At 34.9% G+C, this 16,705-nt stretch overlaps 2 protein-coding genes across 2 annotated transcripts; both read right to left on the reverse strand.

Moving 5' to 3' along the window:
- Window positions 1-34: 34 nt before the first annotated feature.
- On the reverse strand, window positions 35-1,738 carry LOC136814711 (UPF0047 protein YjbQ-like). Its single transcript, XM_067071129.1, has 2 exons — window positions 1,588-1,738; window positions 35-1,367 (listed from the first exon to the last, which is right to left on the reverse strand). The coding sequence occupies exons 1-2, from the start codon at window positions 1,694-1,696 to the stop codon at window positions 1,021-1,023; spliced, it is 456 nt and encodes a 151-aa protein (XP_066927230.1). The 5' UTR covers window positions 1,697-1,738; the 3' UTR covers window positions 35-1,020.
- Window positions 1,739-2,002: 264 nt separating this feature from the next.
- LOC136814710 (DNA replication complex GINS protein SLD5-like) lies at window positions 2,003-6,711 on the reverse strand. The gene is made up of 7 exons (XM_067071128.1): window positions 6,483-6,711; window positions 5,782-5,838; window positions 5,587-5,640; window positions 4,146-4,234; window positions 3,943-4,031; window positions 2,490-2,565; window positions 2,003-2,226 (listed from the first exon to the last, which is right to left on the reverse strand). Exons 1-7 carry the CDS (start codon window positions 6,660-6,662, stop codon window positions 2,130-2,132), a joined length of 642 nt encoding a protein of 213 aa, XP_066927229.1. The 5' UTR covers window positions 6,663-6,711; the 3' UTR covers window positions 2,003-2,129.
- Between the last annotated feature and the right edge of the window lie 9,994 nt (window positions 6,712-16,705).

Genomic DNA, 16,705 nt, shown 5'->3' on the forward strand with positions numbered 1-16,705 from the left:
TAAGAATTATTATAAAAATGATTTGATCTTAATCTCAAAACATCAAACTTACAAAATACATATCGATTCTCTTAATTAATCATCATGACCCTTTGGCATTATAAAAAACGTAATGGGTTACTAATTACATGAAATTGAATAAAAGAAAAAATCTTATATTGTCTGCGAGACTTTTAATTGCAGGCGGGTTTAGAGTGTAGTATTTTAAGATAGGAAAATTTCAAACCTTAAAGCTATCCTATCAGATGCTCTTGCAAAACTTTCTGAAGTAATTATCGGCAAAATTTTTCATGGTTAAAAGGCTAGCGCTTTTTTCTTCCGGACAAAATATGTCAAAATATATCGAGGCGAAAATGATAAATACAGGAACGCTTTTTGCCTTTTTACAAAATTTGTTTCCTAGAACTTTATTCGGTTTTAGTTACTTGGTGGACCACGGTGACTTTGACCACAGAGTTTGATCCATTGACTTGCAAGCTCGAAGGGCTAGACTCGAGACTCCTGGATGGAAAATGAGAAATGAAGCCAGAGTTTTTCCCATCCAGAACGCCCGCGCGTGGTTTTTACACAAACGCCGGATTGAAACTAAAATCTATCGCTAGATTTTAAGAAAATGCAGTCCTCAAAAATCAAAGGAACCGCTAGATACAATCCGTTGTCATGATTACGGTGCGTTCTAGGCGCGTTCTGGATGGGAAATAAGTGACATCACTTTTTCTTGACTGGGAAAGGTTAAAGATTCTACTCTAGCCCTTCGGGCTTTAAACTCAATGTCTGCATCATCCGCAAAGTTTACAAGCGATAGAAGATACTTACTATAATATACTAATCTATAAAAGGTAACAAAAATATTTCATGCATTGCTTAAAACGAATTTCATCAATAGGATCATTGGCAATAGAAACAAAGTCTCTCCTTGTTTCAATACCGGTACGTCCCATAAACGATATTTTCTGGTTCTCTATCATATTAGTTTAAATGTTGAACCTGGTTTAACTACTTAACCTTCACCAGGTCACCTTAGGACTCACAACCTTGGACTGTTACCACCAGATTCCTTGAACCTGCATGGTCCCTGTGTTCACATAACCAGATTCCTTGCCATGTACCAAGATTGAGTCTACCTTCAGTAATAGGTACTGTGATTGAAGCACCCATTAAACTACACTTCACATGAGCAGGCATGTCATCTGGACCTTCCAGTGTATGGATATACGGTGCATTTTCAGGAGCGATTCTGTTTAACATCATCTCCATATCGGTGCGAACTGAAGAATCCCAACATTCGTTCAAAGAAATACTTGCTGATGTGTGTTGGATGACGATATTCATGGTACCAACTTTAATCTTCTTCAAAAATGGTAGCTCTGAAAAGATGACAAAAGTCTTTAAAATCGTTGCATTGGGCTCTTCAGAAAACTGTTGTACATGGGGGGGGGGTTGGAGGATATATTAGATATTTTGTCCAGAAGGGTAGTGAAAAATCTGCAAAATTTGCTTTGTTTTTGGGGCAAACTTGCTCTGGTTAGGGGTAATTTTGAAGGTTTAGAGGTCAAAATTCACAATTTTAGATGTAGAATAACTTACTTTGAACGATGAAATCTGTAATTTTGTGAATTCCCCTTGCTTTAGCTGGACATGTTATAACTGTCTGGTACCATTGCATTCCACTCCCTGTCAATACTTTTGACGCCATCTTTAATTTTGTATCTTTCTAAATCTTATTGTTTTCTATTATTCATCTGGAACGAAAAAAAAAACAAAGGAAAAAATTGGACAGTTCTGTTTGAAAACTGGAAATGAGGTAAAAAGGTAATGATAAGATTTCAGTCTTTTTGTCATAAGCAGTCAAAATCATACAGCGGAGGGGAGGAGTCTCCTTTCTCGGCATACCCTCCCCTTCACCACTCCCCCCTCCCCCAACAAAGCTAGCACAAAAGTTTGCATCATACCACACTTTCAAAGTACAAAAAAAAAGGTTTCAAAAGAGAAAACCATTGACTAACATTGATATATTATTGCCATTATTTACTATAAATATGAATTGTACAAAAGATGAGTATAATATTTAAAAACCATAGGAAAGATTATGTACAAAGGAGATGGAATAATAATCCATCCAAAAAGGATCAGATCAACACAACTTGTTCAGTTTGTATATAAGGAGCAATCGTTTTATATCGGACGATATGTTGTGAGCCTTCATCTAAATCGACAGGATCTTCCCTAGAAAACAAATAAAAAATCTGTAACAAAAATTGTTAAATTGGATCAAGGCGCCCTTGGGAGGGAGATTGCTTAGGTAGAAAATGGGTGCCCGGTGTGAGTAACAATTCAAAAGCTATCAATATGAAGTTTTTCTAAAGGGTCGGTAGGTTATACCAGGTGCGCCACAAAAAAGTTTCAAAACAATTACAAAATTCACTTTAAAGAGAGAAACTTTTTTGTGGCGCACCTGATACCGGTCAATAAACATGGTTTGTACTTACTCCGGATCAAGAGTTACTTGTTCCACATTTTCAAGGACTTTGATAAATACAAATGATTCCAGGTTTGGCTTTGGAACTAAATACAAAACAGATGATTTTTTAATTTTAATCAATGAACACACAAACAATCGAAGATCAGAATGATCATTTACATTAAGATGGTTTAGTAGGGGGCCAAGCCTGGGGTTCCGGTGACATCTTTTTTATGACCTAACCATTTTTAGTCTGTTGGGCTTTTCCAGAAATAGTCTGTGCTCCCCCTGTTGAGGATATCGGATATCCACGGGGTTAACGATTTTTGTTCAAAAGTGGATTAAATATTTACAAGGGAGCGGATATCCAGGGGAAAAGTGTCTTTTCAAGTAAAAGATATGATATCAAGGGGGTAATCATCTTTATAAGAGAGGATATCCAGGGAGTTGAGCATATATTTTTAAAAGAACAGTATATTATAAGATATTTTTTGAGAGGGAAGACAGGGATTAGGCCCGGGAAAACTTTTTGTAACCAAAATAGTGACGCCATAGGCAAAACTGCAGGGGAAACAATAAGGGGTAGAGAAATAGCTTATTTTCAAAAGCCAAAATAAACGAAAATGATTGGTACCTTTTGATAGAGCATGAAGTTCTGAGCAAAACATTACAACAACTCTTTTAATAAAACACACAAAGAAATATAGTCACTTTAAGATCAACTAACTGCCATCTCTACTGTGATTTGACATCAAATCTTGTCTTTTGAACTTCAAACCTACTAAAGTCTATTCACGATAAGTGTGCACTCTTTTTTCTTTTACCTATAACTTTTGAAGGGATTCTTCAATCTTTATAAATTTGGTATCATTGGAAAGATATTTGTGAGTGAAACAATTTGAAATAAAAAAATCTTTAAAAAAATTCTAAAAATGAAGATGAAAATGAAGAAGAAAAAAATGAAGATCTTGTAGAAAAGTGCTATAACTTTCATTTTCACTGGAGAGATTCTTTGATCTTAGGAAATCATCACTGTGAAGAAATTTCATTAAAATATTTATTCAATATAAAGTTATGATACAAAGTTAATAAGTGATTGACCCCAAAAAACAGCAAAAAACTGCAGAAAACAGCGTTTTTAGACGTCAATCAGCTTATAACTTTGTTTGATATCTTTTGACTGAATGATTATTTTTGAGAATTTTTTTCACATTGATGACGTTCGATGATTAAGGATTTACTTCGGTGAAAATGATAGTTATAGCCCTTTTCTACAAGATCTTCATTTTTTTCTTTTTCATTTTCATCTTCATTTTTATAATCTTTTTAAAGTTTTTTTTATTTCAAATTGTTCCACTCACTAATATCTTTCCAATGATACCAAATTTATAAAGATTGAAGAATTCCTTCAAAAGTTATAGGTAAATGAAAAAAGAGTGCACACTTATCGTGAATAGACTTTAGTTCGGAAGATTTCTTACTGTTCTTTTTCTTGTCCAGTGATTGCATGTTTGCTGGCATTTGTTGTAAAGCTAGTCGTTCAAAGTGATTCTCCAGGTTCTCTGAAAAACTGAACATCAAACAAAATATGAAGAAGCAATATGAAAACGAAAGTAAATAATATCACTCTTAACCTAATTTTAATTTTTTTAATTTTAATAAATCTTTAAGAAACAAAGTTTACGCTTTTGCGAATTGCATCTCTTCTGGTGACATCCTCGGTTGTTCCATAGATGCCTCTTCCGCCAAAATGTGAACTACATTATTCTCAATCTAAAATTGTGAAATATTATAATATATATTAAAGGATTTTAATTCTTTTTAATTTATTCATGATTTTGATTATAAATAACAAGGTATACTTTTCAAGAAAATATTTGTGTGGGTTCATAGTGGGCAGAGGGGTTGGGTATCAAGCCCCCCCTGAAAATGGCCCCCTGAAAATGGCACCCCCTGAAAATGGCACCCCCTGTTTTAGCTCAAGCCCCCTCTTCAAAATAAAAATTTCTCAACCCTCCCTCTTTTTCCAAGGCTTGAATTCCACACCCTCTTCTTCCCAGGCTTAAGTTCCTCTTTTTTTGACTTTTACACACAAACTCTTACAATCTATAAGTATATGTGACTCCCCAAGCAATTTAAAGTACCTGAAAATTGGACAGGTCTTTAGACGGTCTTTTAAGGGCCGGTAAATGACCGGTAAAAATTTATCAAAAGACCGCTACAAGTTTAGTTAATTTCGCTGCCGCTGCGAAGCGTCCGGTCCCAGATCGGCCCCGATCGCCCGTTTGACATCCTTTTACAGCAATTTTTTTATGTAATCGTTACTAAAAATCCCTAACTAGCGGCCTGTACCGGTCTAATGAACGGCCTGGACCGGTCCAACGAGCGGTCAGGACCGGTCTAACGAGCGGTCACGAGCGTCTAGAAGCGGTCAGGACCGTTATAGATCACATTTCTAGAAGGTCTGGAGGCCGATCTAAAACAGAAATTTGACCGCTACTAGACCGCTCGTAATACCGGACCAAGACCGGTCTGATTTTCAGGTACTTTAAATCGCTTGGGAAGTCACATATTTCAAAGGTTATTAAAATGAAGAATACCATAACATGAATCTGTCTGTTGGCAGAACAGGGCAGAAATAAATTTTTCAACAGAAAAAATGAACGAAAATACCATAATTTTTGAGAAATTAAAAAATGAGTGGGAAAACATTTGAAAACTTCCAAAAACACCTTTAAAAAATTCACCCCTTTATGCCCAAGCCACCTCTTATCAGAAATTTTAACAAGCACCCACTTCAGTAAAATTCTAAAACCCCCCTTTTTCAGGGGGGGGGGGGGAGTGACCACTATGCGGGTTGTTGAAAGGATTTAGAATTGCTTAGATTTATATAATTTGATAGTTTGACTTATGACTTAAATATCATTGTATTCGTAGAGTCTCGTTTCATGCTCAAGAATGGTTGAAGCTTTGGAAACTTCAATAAACTATTATTATTTTCATTATTCGTGGATGAACAGGTATTTGAGGTATATCACCAAAGCCCCCTCCCCTTCCCCACGCAATACATCAGTATATCATAGGATTTTCTCAATAGATTATTTGGTGTAAAAATGTTCTCAAACCTTTTTTAGTCTTTCTCTGAGGTAGCTGGATATCACAAATTTCACTCTCTCCAGCTATAAAAAAGTTGCAAGAACAAATATAGGGAAAAACATAAATGCTTACAATGGAAAAATATTAGAAAAGGAATTAAAACAAACAGTCGAAAAAAACAATGTCCATTATACGATATGAAGACACTTAGTAATATTAGATACCTCAATTTTCTGCAAGGATGTTTTAAGATTTTTGTCTCTTGATGAAAGTGAGCTTTCCTGAGAAAAATAGATAGCATTTGAATTTTGACATAAACCCAAGAACTTTCATGCAAAGGAATAGCTGGGGGTTGAAGTGCAAATATCAAAAATGATCTTCTTTATATGATTGAAGCTTCAGCCTCCTACTTTAAAGATCATTGTTTATTTTAATACTTTAAAGCAAACTTATTGACCATTATCAAATCGTCGTTCACATGACAAAAGGTTACATAAATCTCAAAATTTAAAATTTTACTGTGGTGGTCATCTTTGAGATTGAGATTGCCCTTTTTTTAAGTAGAGGAATAGTCAATGTTTTCATATGACAAAAAGGGCAATCTCAAAGGCAGAAAAGAATTGCAAGATTTCCAATTTTTCGAAGACAGTTATTTTGAGATTGAACCTTTAGTCATGTGGACGACGAAATATGGTTACGTTTACAATTCTTTTGTTATTTGATTTTAATTAGTACTAATCATTATGATAATTATAAATGGTAAATCAAAATTTGATAAAGTTACATTATAGCTTTTAATCAATGAGAAGAAATAATGTTCTTTATACAATCAATCTCAGGTAAAATATTTTTCTAAACAACCAGAAACAACACATCTTTAAAATCCTTACTCGCTCCCAAGATAAAAAAAAACAATCAGACTCACAATTTCTTTGATTTGTCCCATCATACATTCAACAAGTTCATCATGATGTGGTAAAAGTTCTGCCGATAATTTTTCATTCAACCAAACTTTCAGTAATTTCTCGTAAACATCTTTAGCGGTAACTTCAATTTCATCTTCACTTCCATCAAGAATTTCATCAGCTTCATCTAATGTTGACATCTTGTCTTTTCTTAATTTTTTGTTTATACAAGTAAAACCAAAACATAAATAAAACTAATAGGTTAGGTCCGTTAGCACATAAAAAATCAAGAATACTTAAGCTGGACTTTTAAGGGTAAAATTTAATTTTAGACAGTAACACCAAATTTTGTCACCTGATCACCTGCCAGGAAATATCATTTTTTTCAGAATACTCAAAGCCTGATGGTACCAGTGGAAAAGATAACAAAATTCTGATAAAAAGTATTGAGATATTGAGGTATAGAACATACCTTGAATTGTTCCTATCAAAAGTTATGAACGTTGATTTTAATGTTCAAATCGAATTAAAAGATTTAAAAGTAAATCCTACAGAATACTAAAGTTTCAATTTTGAGATTTACAAGGCAAATCAATGCACTGTTCTCCCAAAGCAAAAGACATTTTACAAGCCTTCCTATGTCGTTTAGACCCTTGAAGGTTGAATTCTGACAGGGATCCATGTACCGGGTGTTTCAGAAAGAAGTGTAAAAGTTTGAAGTTACAGTAGTTTGTGAGAAAACTAAAAAAGGTTATAAATCCGAACATTTCGCTATTTGAAGGAAGAAAGACTAACTTGAATTCTGATAGTTATAAAAAATATTCGAAAAAATTGTCTTTCAAAAAACATATTTTGGAAAAAAAGAGGGAATCAAATCAAGCTTACAAAATAATGAAAAAAAGCTTTCTTTGAGTTTGATACTTTTTTTTTTAAAAACTAAAGATTTAAGGGCCTTTTGAATGCTTTGATTATCAAAAGAAGAAAAAAGAATCACTAAAATTGAAAAATCTTAAGAGCCATTTTCTGTAAAAATCAGGCAGAATCAGGCAAGTCGAGGAAGTGATATCCTCAGATTTTGCCAATTTTTGGATAGTTTACTCAAATACATGAAAATAAATTCCTGTGAAAATTTTTTTGAAAACCTTTTTTCGTTCCCAAGAAATGGGCCTTCAAAATTTGGGCCAATTTTCCCAAAAAAGTGCACTTTTGATAAATCTTTGACTTCAAGAGCAATTTTAGACATGATCAAGCTTAAGATTAATTTAAAAACATCCATGGGACTTTGATTTGACTTATGGTTTTGCAACAAGCATCAGCCAAAGTTGCTTCCTGTTACCTGTTGGAGTCTGCTATTTTTGTCCCTGCGACCCTAATTTGCCCTAAAATTCAATGAAAGTTGTGTCCAAGACTTTGCTATTGCAATCTAAGACATTTACCATGGTCTGCAGCCACTAGGAAACAGTTTGGAAAATTTTGATAAAGCTGGATGCCTGGTTGCTAGGGAAAAACTATGCGTTGTTAAGGGAAGAACTATGCGTTGTTAAGGGAAAAATTGGCTAGGTCTTGATGACTTAAAAAGATTTTCGAAGATAAATTGTGCAAAAATGGTATTAGAGTACATGGGTTTGATTTTAGGATTGGGTAATATGGCCAAAACACTCACTAAAAATGGTTTGTTTCAGTGGTGGAACTTAGGGCCATGGCTTTAAAAGCTCATTGAAAATACTAAAAATTAAGCGAAAAGCTATGTTTAACCGCCATTTTTTTCAAAAATGAAGCTTTTTCGAAAGATAGCTTTTTCAGATTTTCTTCATAACTTTTGAAAAAATTTAAATTATGATGGCTAAAAATTTAAGTTAGTCTTTCTCCTTTCTGATGGTGAAAAATTTAGATATATAATATTTTTAGTTTTCTCACAATCTTAATTTGAACTTGTATATTACTGTATATACTTTTTTTGAAACACCCGGTATAAAACATCAATTTTGGTCAACTTGTTCCAAAATTGTGAGCCTGGAAAGGCTTATGATATTAACGTCATTGAAAAACTTTCAACTATATACATCATCTGTAAGGGGAAGCCAGTCATTATCATCAGTAGTCAAAGTTATATTCTCTCTATAATCAAACCTTGTGTAATAATTGTGTAAATTTGGAACAAAGCACAACAAACATTTTGACATAATAACTTCCTAAAGTCTTAAACAATTTACAGCCGCCTCGAACATTTTTCAATTTGAAAATTTAACTTGAATATATGTGACTCCCCAAGCGATTTGAAGTACACAAAAGTCCGATCGGCTAAAGCGGGTAAAAGACCGGTCTCATAGCGGGCAAAGTGAAATTTCAAGCGGCCTAACATTTTAGAAGATCGGCCATGAAGCGGCCAATGGAATTTTCCCAAGAATTTTCTCAAGGCCTCTATTAGAGGCTTTTTCTTGATCGAGAGACCGGCGAAGCGGCCTATTTAGCGGCCAGCGGCCTACTAGCGGCCTTTAGGGATCTTCTCAAAAATATAATCGACTTTCGTTTATGAAGTTCGATTAATGATTCGACTTGACTTAATTTCCTATAGTATCTCCCATATTCGATTATTTAAAATCCTTGTATTTGATTAATTAATCCTTTTTCTCTTATATCTTAGGGATCTTCTCAAAAATATAACCGAATTTCGGTTAAATGGTTTCGGTTAAAAACACACTGTCTCGGTTTAACCGAATCGCTTCGGTAGAAAGTTTAACTAAATTCGGTAAAAGTAATTATTGAATTCGGCTTATGCTTGTGGAATTCAGTTTCAGTTAAAGTTTTACCAAATTTTGGCTATAAAGAATTTTACATTGTCTAAAATAAAAATAGAGAATTCACTGACTGAGAAGGGGATATTAACAAAAGGATCGTTCGTGGTGAGACAGGGTTATCCTAAAAAAATTGTTCCTTTAACTACTTACAGATTCTGAATTTGTTTATCTAGTATTTTTGAATAGCGAAATACTTTGCTCTCTTACATTTCTTTTCAAATCATGATATTGATATAGATTTGGAAAGCAAGAAAAATGTCTCGAGAGACCAAAATCTTGAGGTTCAGCCAAGCCCACCATGAACCACAACGAACGAAGGAGAGTGCAGACTTTTACTAAATGTTTGTTTACATTGAGCTCTCTCTGCGTGCTTTCCTTCATGTTATCACGTGAACTTTTACAAAAAATAGTGATGAAATACACTCCTTCTGAGTGTGTTCTCTTTCTTTTCACGTGATTTTCACTTTTTCTCTCTCTCTCGCATTCTAAAAGTTGCATCAAACATTCGAAACGTCACAGATCAGGAGCTTGTGACAAATCAGGAGCTTATAAGAAAGCAAAGCCTGCGAGATGCCCTTTTGGAAGCTTTCCCTCTCCTCTACTGGGGAAACAATCATTTTATTTTATTTACAACATTTGATGGCTTCTTAGGTCCTTTTTATTTTGAGCGCCCTCCCTTTATCTTTTTTTTTTGTTTTGCACTTTTTGATTTCTGAAAAAATCTTTCTTTGTTCCAAATGTACTTGAAAATGTAAGTAAATTGAAAAACAAAGCTAAGGGCCGCTAATGGCCGCTTAGGGCCGCTGATGGCAGCTAAGGGCCGCTAATGTCCGCTAAGGGCTGCTGTTAGCGGCTTAAAACTTACTATGTGGCCGCTTTTAATAAGCGGCCTCGCATCGGCCTTCTTCAATATCCGAGCGGCCCAAAAGGTAAAAAGACCGGTCGAGTAGAGGCCAAAGAAGATCGGTCTTTTTACCGATCGGATTTTTATGTACTTCAGATCCCTTGGGGAGTCACATATTTTAATCTGTGCGATTGATTTTTGATCGCTACAATTAAAATATGTTTGTTTATGCATTTGGGTGCTTGTAACAGCCATTGATTGAAGTCTTCATTACAAGCATATGTGCGTTTATGTGTCCCTTTCCGATTCGAACACTTTTGTACTGTCTAGTGTGCATTGTTTCACTCTTTTTGAGAATCCCCTCCATTTTTACTTTTTTCATTGTCCCTTTCCTTTGGCAAAAATTTTCGAAAAAAAAAATCTTAAATCTCAAATCTAAGTTTTTGTTACACAGTACTCGAACAACATTACAGGCCAAAATTTTTTTTTGATATTTTGGCCCCCCGAACATGACACAAGTAGTTAATCGATATAATTGATAATCTTGAGTAATCGATAAATAATTGATAAGTAATCGATGGATTAGATATCGATTAACCGATAGAATCGATAGGTAATCAGACCTTCAAAAAATCTTGAGTATCGATCAGTGATCGATTATTTCCAAGCTATCGATTACTTATCGATCACACATCGACTACATACAACCTATCGATTACTTATCAATCATGTATAGATTGTTAACAATTATTGATTACTTATTGTTTATGCATTGATTACTTATCAATTATTTACTTATCTTCGATGACGTATCGTTATTGATTATAATATCGATCGTGACTGACTATTGACTACATTACCAGCCCTTTTTATGCCGGCCCTTATTCCACCAACGAGCCCAAAAATAACGCTAATAAAGGTCCGGCGTAAAAAGGGCCAAGATAAGGTATTTAATGAAGTAAAGAAAATTTCTGGAATTCGCCAAATCTCATTCCAATCGTATTACTTTAAATAAACGCCCGCTTTCGAATTAATAAAATGCACCTCCAAAAAGGCAAACCATTCAATAACACCCCTTCTCTAAATAAAAGGGTAACTTTGTTGTTTTTTTAACTTTCTTTTGTTCAGCCTTTCAGAGGGTTTGAGAAGCTTCAGCCAAAATTTACCGTATGCTTATAATAAAAATGAGTGTAGTAGCTTTTCTACAGATGAAATGGAGTTTTTATAAGATACTTTAATAATTGGTCATTTGAAGTAATAAAAATGTTAACGACCAACCAAATCAAATAAGAGCTTGTAAAAACTCCATCTCGTTCCCTTTTCTAGGCCCTATGCTACCAGGGGATTGGATTCAATTCAAAAGTACATCCCAATCGAGATCAGCGAAAAATGTTGCTTTTAATTTCGCGCAAATGGCGAAAATTCGAGAAATCGAGAAATTTAATCACGCAAAGGCGAAAGTTAATCCAATTAAAGTACCACTCCCTAAAATCTGATAAATAATCGATAGTTGATCGATTAACTATTTGATTGATGATTAATCAATTTTTGATCGATTTGTAATCGATCAAAAGCTGTGATCGATAGCTGATCGATTTCTAATCTATACTTAATTTAATCGAAGTATAAACGATCTATAATCGATAAACAGTCAATGAAAAAATTGATCGATAAATAATCTAGAACTTTGAAAAAATCTTGAGTATCGATTACCTATTGATTCTATCGGTTAATCGATATCTAATCCATCGGTTACTTATCGATTATTTATCGATTACTCAAGATTATCGATTATATCGAAAAACTACGCCTGGTTTATAAGGAACCTAAACTTGGCTCCAGGCCTGGCTGGCGGAGTGTGGAGGTCTTAAATTTTTCTAGAGAATTTCAGCCACATAGTTCCTTATTGATTTCTTTGTTATGTAGCTGCAAAGATTTTGACTGATTTGATATATTCTTTCTTTCTTTCTCTAATTAACGTTGTTTCGTCAATATTTAGGGGTCACTCACAAATCGATTTAAATTCAAATAACATCATGATGGCGTTTTGATAGCTAAACCACCTACCCGACCCACATAATGTGACTCACAAAAATCTGGTACTTTGCTTCTTTTTCTTTAGTTAAGACCAACAATAACTCATGCTCAACGCCATCACCATTTTCGACTCGAGTGTTGCAACCAACGCAGCTTTGACTGGTTTATATCTAGACCCAACTTGGCCAAACTGATAAGCTCGATGCTTGCCCAAAGTACTCGTTGCTACCAGCTTTCAGATTTCAAAGTTATTTTATCATTTATAATATTGAATATTTATTTCAAAATAGAGGCCAGAGCCATAAAAAAACGTTTATATTATTTTGTTATGAATCTCTGAGGTATATATATATATATGCTTTCCTAAAATTTGTCAAACAGTTTTGTCAGTCCTTAGAATTGTTTTTCGTGCCAGTTCCGTATTATTTTCCGAGGCTTTCCTTTTCTTTGATAATTTTTCAGGTGCTCCTCGTCAATCAACAGTCAACAAAATGAAGCGATTAAAGTCAAATCGTCGTTATACGAAATTAACTTTTGAGGGGTCTAGTTATGGTTTTTAGGCCGTGACCAGTGACCCAAAAACGTTTTGCTTTTTTTCAAAATGTCTGTGACCAACTTTTTGATATGTTTCCTAAGGGTGGATTTGGAATTTAAATGTTATATATATACCAAGCTTGAAAACCCGCAGTTTTAGAGTAATTTGCGTTTTCAGGCAAAATTGTAAGCCCTAAAAATTTGTGATCAAAATTTTACAACAAGAATCTTGTTTTGCGTCAGAAAGTCAAAAACTGGATACGGCACCCTATTCATAAAACCCAAAACTAAAACCCAAACTACTCGCAACTTTGTTGTCGTTCCTAGTCCTTTTAGACGACTTCGGGCCTTCCGATTTCAAGATTGCATATTTGTCAGATTGTCATATTTTCACAAATCCTTTTAGAGCTTCAGCTTGGTGTGCCAAAAACATTCACAATCTGATCTCAGGTTACCTTTTGGCTGGAGAATCACTCCCCCTACATTTTTCTTTTTCCCCTTCTTTAATAAATTCGACAAAAAATCCCTAGCTAGACTATAACGCAGTCTCCTTCCATATATCTTTTGTTTTGTGCATATCATCACTTGTATCCTTTGTGTAGTGTTAATAAATGTTAAATACTTACTTTACTTACTTATTACAGCGTTCCAGACACAAAAAACTTCTCCCACTAGGGGTAGCCATCTTTAAAATTTTCGAGCCAAAATTTTAGCCGTGATTCCAAGATTTTTGCTGCAAATGCCCTAGTTTTCAGCACTTTATATTTTACAGACTTCGAGTTTAGAAACCAATGCTCAAAACTTTTAGAATTTTGAAAAAGTTACTAATTAAATAGACTAATTTATACATTTTTGGTTATAATTTGAAGCAAAATAATGAACTAAAAATGACTAAACAAGATTTTTAAAATCAAATTTTCGAAGTAAAAGGGTCTGTAAAATCTCATTCCTAGAATTCCGGGCATATTCACTTTCACTTTCATTCTCTCGCAAATACATAGCCAAAAGGGTTCATCGACTATTTGGTGCGTAAAAGGCAAGCAAGTTTGAACGTATTTTTGAAATGGTAAACTTATTCATGTGTAGACAGGAAACCCGCCTATCGCTTCACTGCGGAAACCTCCAAAATGTCGAATTCCTTGTTCATCACTTTGTAAGATAGGGAAATTTTAGCCAGTGTTTCCTGGCTAATTCATGTGCTGATATTTGGCAGTGTTTGTTGGCAAGGACTTACTTTTGTACCTGAGAATTTCTAATTTCTCTTGCAAGCATAATCAGTAAACTTTCAACATGCATCAGGGCTCGAAATAACGATATTTAGGTGGTCGGACACACTAAGGCTTTTAAAGTAAAATGGGTCGGACATGTCCGATTGATTTTTATGTGGGGTATACTTCAAGTCTAATACAAGCTTCTGATAGAATTTTACATTGATCACGAAGAAGCTAAACAAATGTCAATTAATGGTCAGAAGCCCATGATTTTTATTTGAAGCATGCTTTCATTTACCTACCTTGAGTTACCTTGAGCTTGTTTCGTAATATCTTTACGCATCCATCCTGTGAGGACCGATGTAAATTTTCATATTGATGATGCTGTTTGTTTCAGCTCGTCTCATCATAGTGTAGCCAGTCACGAGTGGCTCGTCGGGAACTGTAAGAAGATATTTATCCAGCTCAGTTTTGAATTTCAATTTCTTGCACCCAGTGAGATCCCTCAGACGTTTTGGCAGCGAGTTGAAAAGCCTTGGTCCTTGGACTTTAAAACTTGAGTATATGACTTTTTGCCAGGGCCCCCTTTTCACTAGTGGTATGTGACATTTTCTTCCTTGTCTGGGATTGACATAGAACGTGATTGTCCCAGGATTTGGGACAAGCTTCTCAATAATACACCAAGTGTATATGATAATATATCTTTCACGCCTTCTCTGCAGTGAAAACAGTTTTAATGTTTGTAGTCTTTCCCAATAGTTTTGGTTGTGTAGGTTTTTAATCCTCCTTGTGAATGATTTTTGGAGATCTTCGATCTGCTGGATCAGATTAACTTCATTGGGTGACCATAGTTGAGAACAGTTGTCGATGTGTGGTATGACTAAAGACTTCCAAAGAGTGAGCATGACATCATGTTCTCTTGAGCTGAATGTTCTCAGAATCCAACCAATGAGTATCTGTACTTTTTCTACAATGGTTAGAATATGTTGGTTGAATTTCGCATCGTCTGACATGGTAACACCAAGATCCCTTGTTGAAGATTTGGTTTGGATTATCTTTCCTTCACCTGTGAAATAACTGGTGGCTGGTCCGTTTCCATAATGGAGATGCTCGAACTTTTTTCCATTTAACATCATTTTGTTTATGGCCGACCATTGATATACATTGTTAAGGTCGTTTTGTAGGTGAAACTGGTCAATGATGTTTTGGATTCCTTTCTTTACTCGTGTGTCATCAGCAAAACTTGCAAGTTCTGCTTTGGTTGTCCCTTCATCAATGTCTGATATCATGACGATGAAGAATAATGGCCCAAGAACCGATCCTTGAGGTACTCCTGATTGAATTTTTGCCTGGTACGACTTGTGACCGTCTACAAATACTACTTGGTTTCTGTCTTGAAGAAATGACTTAATCCATTTAAGTAGTTTGTCTGTTATTCCAATAGATTTCAGTTTTGATAGCAGTATCCTGTGGTCGACTTTATCAAATGCTTTTGAAAAATCGAGATATACAACATCTACATCCAATCCTTCTTCTAGTTTTGATAGGATACTGTCATAGTGGCTGAGTAATTGACTAAGGCATGATCGCCCTTCCCGGAAACCATGCTGTGTTGGGTTGAACAAGTCATTGTTGTTGATAAATTCGACTATCTTCTTTCGAACTATTTTTTCAAACACCTTGGTGAGATGGGACGTAAGTGATACTGGCCTGTAGTTAGATGGCTCTCCTTGATCTCCACCCTTTGATATTGGTGTGATATGATTTCTTTTGTGAATCTCCTCTGTTACTCCATGGTTCAGACAGTTCCTCCAGAATATTGCGAGTGGCTTAGCAAGTTCTTCTTTGCAATTTTTCAGCAAAATCGCAGGAAATCCATCAGGACCGGGAGCAGAGTTTGGTGACAATGTTGAGATTGCTTCAATGAAATCTTTTTCGTCAAAGTCTATGTCTTTTAGCACGTTTGGACATATTGTTGGATGAGTGACGTCATTTTCCGATGGTACACTGAAAACCGATGTGTATTGGTCTTGGAGTATATTAGCAATACGGTCAGCATCATATATCAAAGAATTATTTTTGTCACGCAGTGGTCCAACTTTGGATTTTGATTTACTATGCTTTTTTGCATATGCATAAAAAAATTTAGGATTGTTTTTTATTGATTCTGTTGCCTTCCTTTCCTGGCTTTTCTTCTCTGATTCGTAGGATAGCTTTAGTTTAGTTTCAATGTCTATTAATTTTTGTTTGGATTTTGCATTTTTCATTGGGTTTGGAAATTTTCTAAAAATGTTTTTTCTTTTTCTGAATAAAATCTTTCGCTCGCGTGGTATCTTCTGAAATTTTTTAGTGTTTGGTTTTCGTTTTGGTACATATTCCTTAATTATGTCTATGATCCAGTCTGTGATTGTTGACAATTGGTCAGCTGTCGGTTGATCATGAAGGTCTGTCCACAATTTATCCTTCATTTTTTCCTTGATTGATACCCAGTTTATTGTTTTTGAATGAAAATTGTACTCATCAAATACATTACGCACAACAAAGGGATCCTCCTTTTGGAAACTTGAGTGTAAATCAAAGTGAATTTTAACATTGATCATTGAGTGATGGGATATGTAATCTGGTGATGGGGCTGATTCATAGCTGTGTATTAGTAGAGGGTTATTTGTGAGCATTAAATCCAGTGTATTTCCTGCTTTGTGTGTGGCTCCTCTAATGTGTTGAATCAGATTATGGTCATTCATAAGAGTGAATATTTCACTAGTCATTCTTTGTTCCTCTGTAGATGCCCCAGGGTTTGAGCACTTGCTGTCCCAATT

This window comes from Clytia hemisphaerica, unplaced genomic scaffold (assembly GCF_902728285.1).
Source record: "Clytia hemisphaerica strain Z4C2 unplaced genomic scaffold, Clytia hemisphaerica genome assembly, whole genome shotgun sequence".
NCBI lineage: Eukaryota > Metazoa > Cnidaria > Hydrozoa > Leptothecata > Clytiidae > Clytia > Clytia hemisphaerica.

What these genes read in the sequence shown, in the direction of transcription:
- LOC136814711 (XM_067071129.1), bottom strand. Translation starts at nt 1,696, where the DNA reads ATGGCGTCAAAAGTATTGACAGGGAGTGGAATGCAATGGTACCAGACA. An exon ending in TACAGATTTCATCGTTCAAA is followed by an intron (nt 1,368 to 1,587) that starts GTAAGTTATTCT and finishes TCATCTTTTCAG; the next exon opens with AGCTACCATTTTTGAAGAAG.
- LOC136814710 (XM_067071128.1), bottom strand. Translation starts at nt 6,662, where the DNA reads ATGTCAACATTAGATGAAGCTGATGAAATTCTTGATGGAAGTGAAGAT. An exon ending in TGGGACAAATCAAAGAAATT is followed by an intron (nt 5,839 to 6,482) that starts GTGAGTCTGATT and finishes TATTTTTCTCAG; the next exon opens with GAAAGCTCACTTTCATCAAG. An exon ending in CAAGTAACTCTTGATCCGGA is followed by an intron (nt 2,227 to 2,489) that starts GTAAGTACAAAC and finishes TTTGTTTTCTAG; the next exon opens with GGAAGATCCTGTCGATTTAG.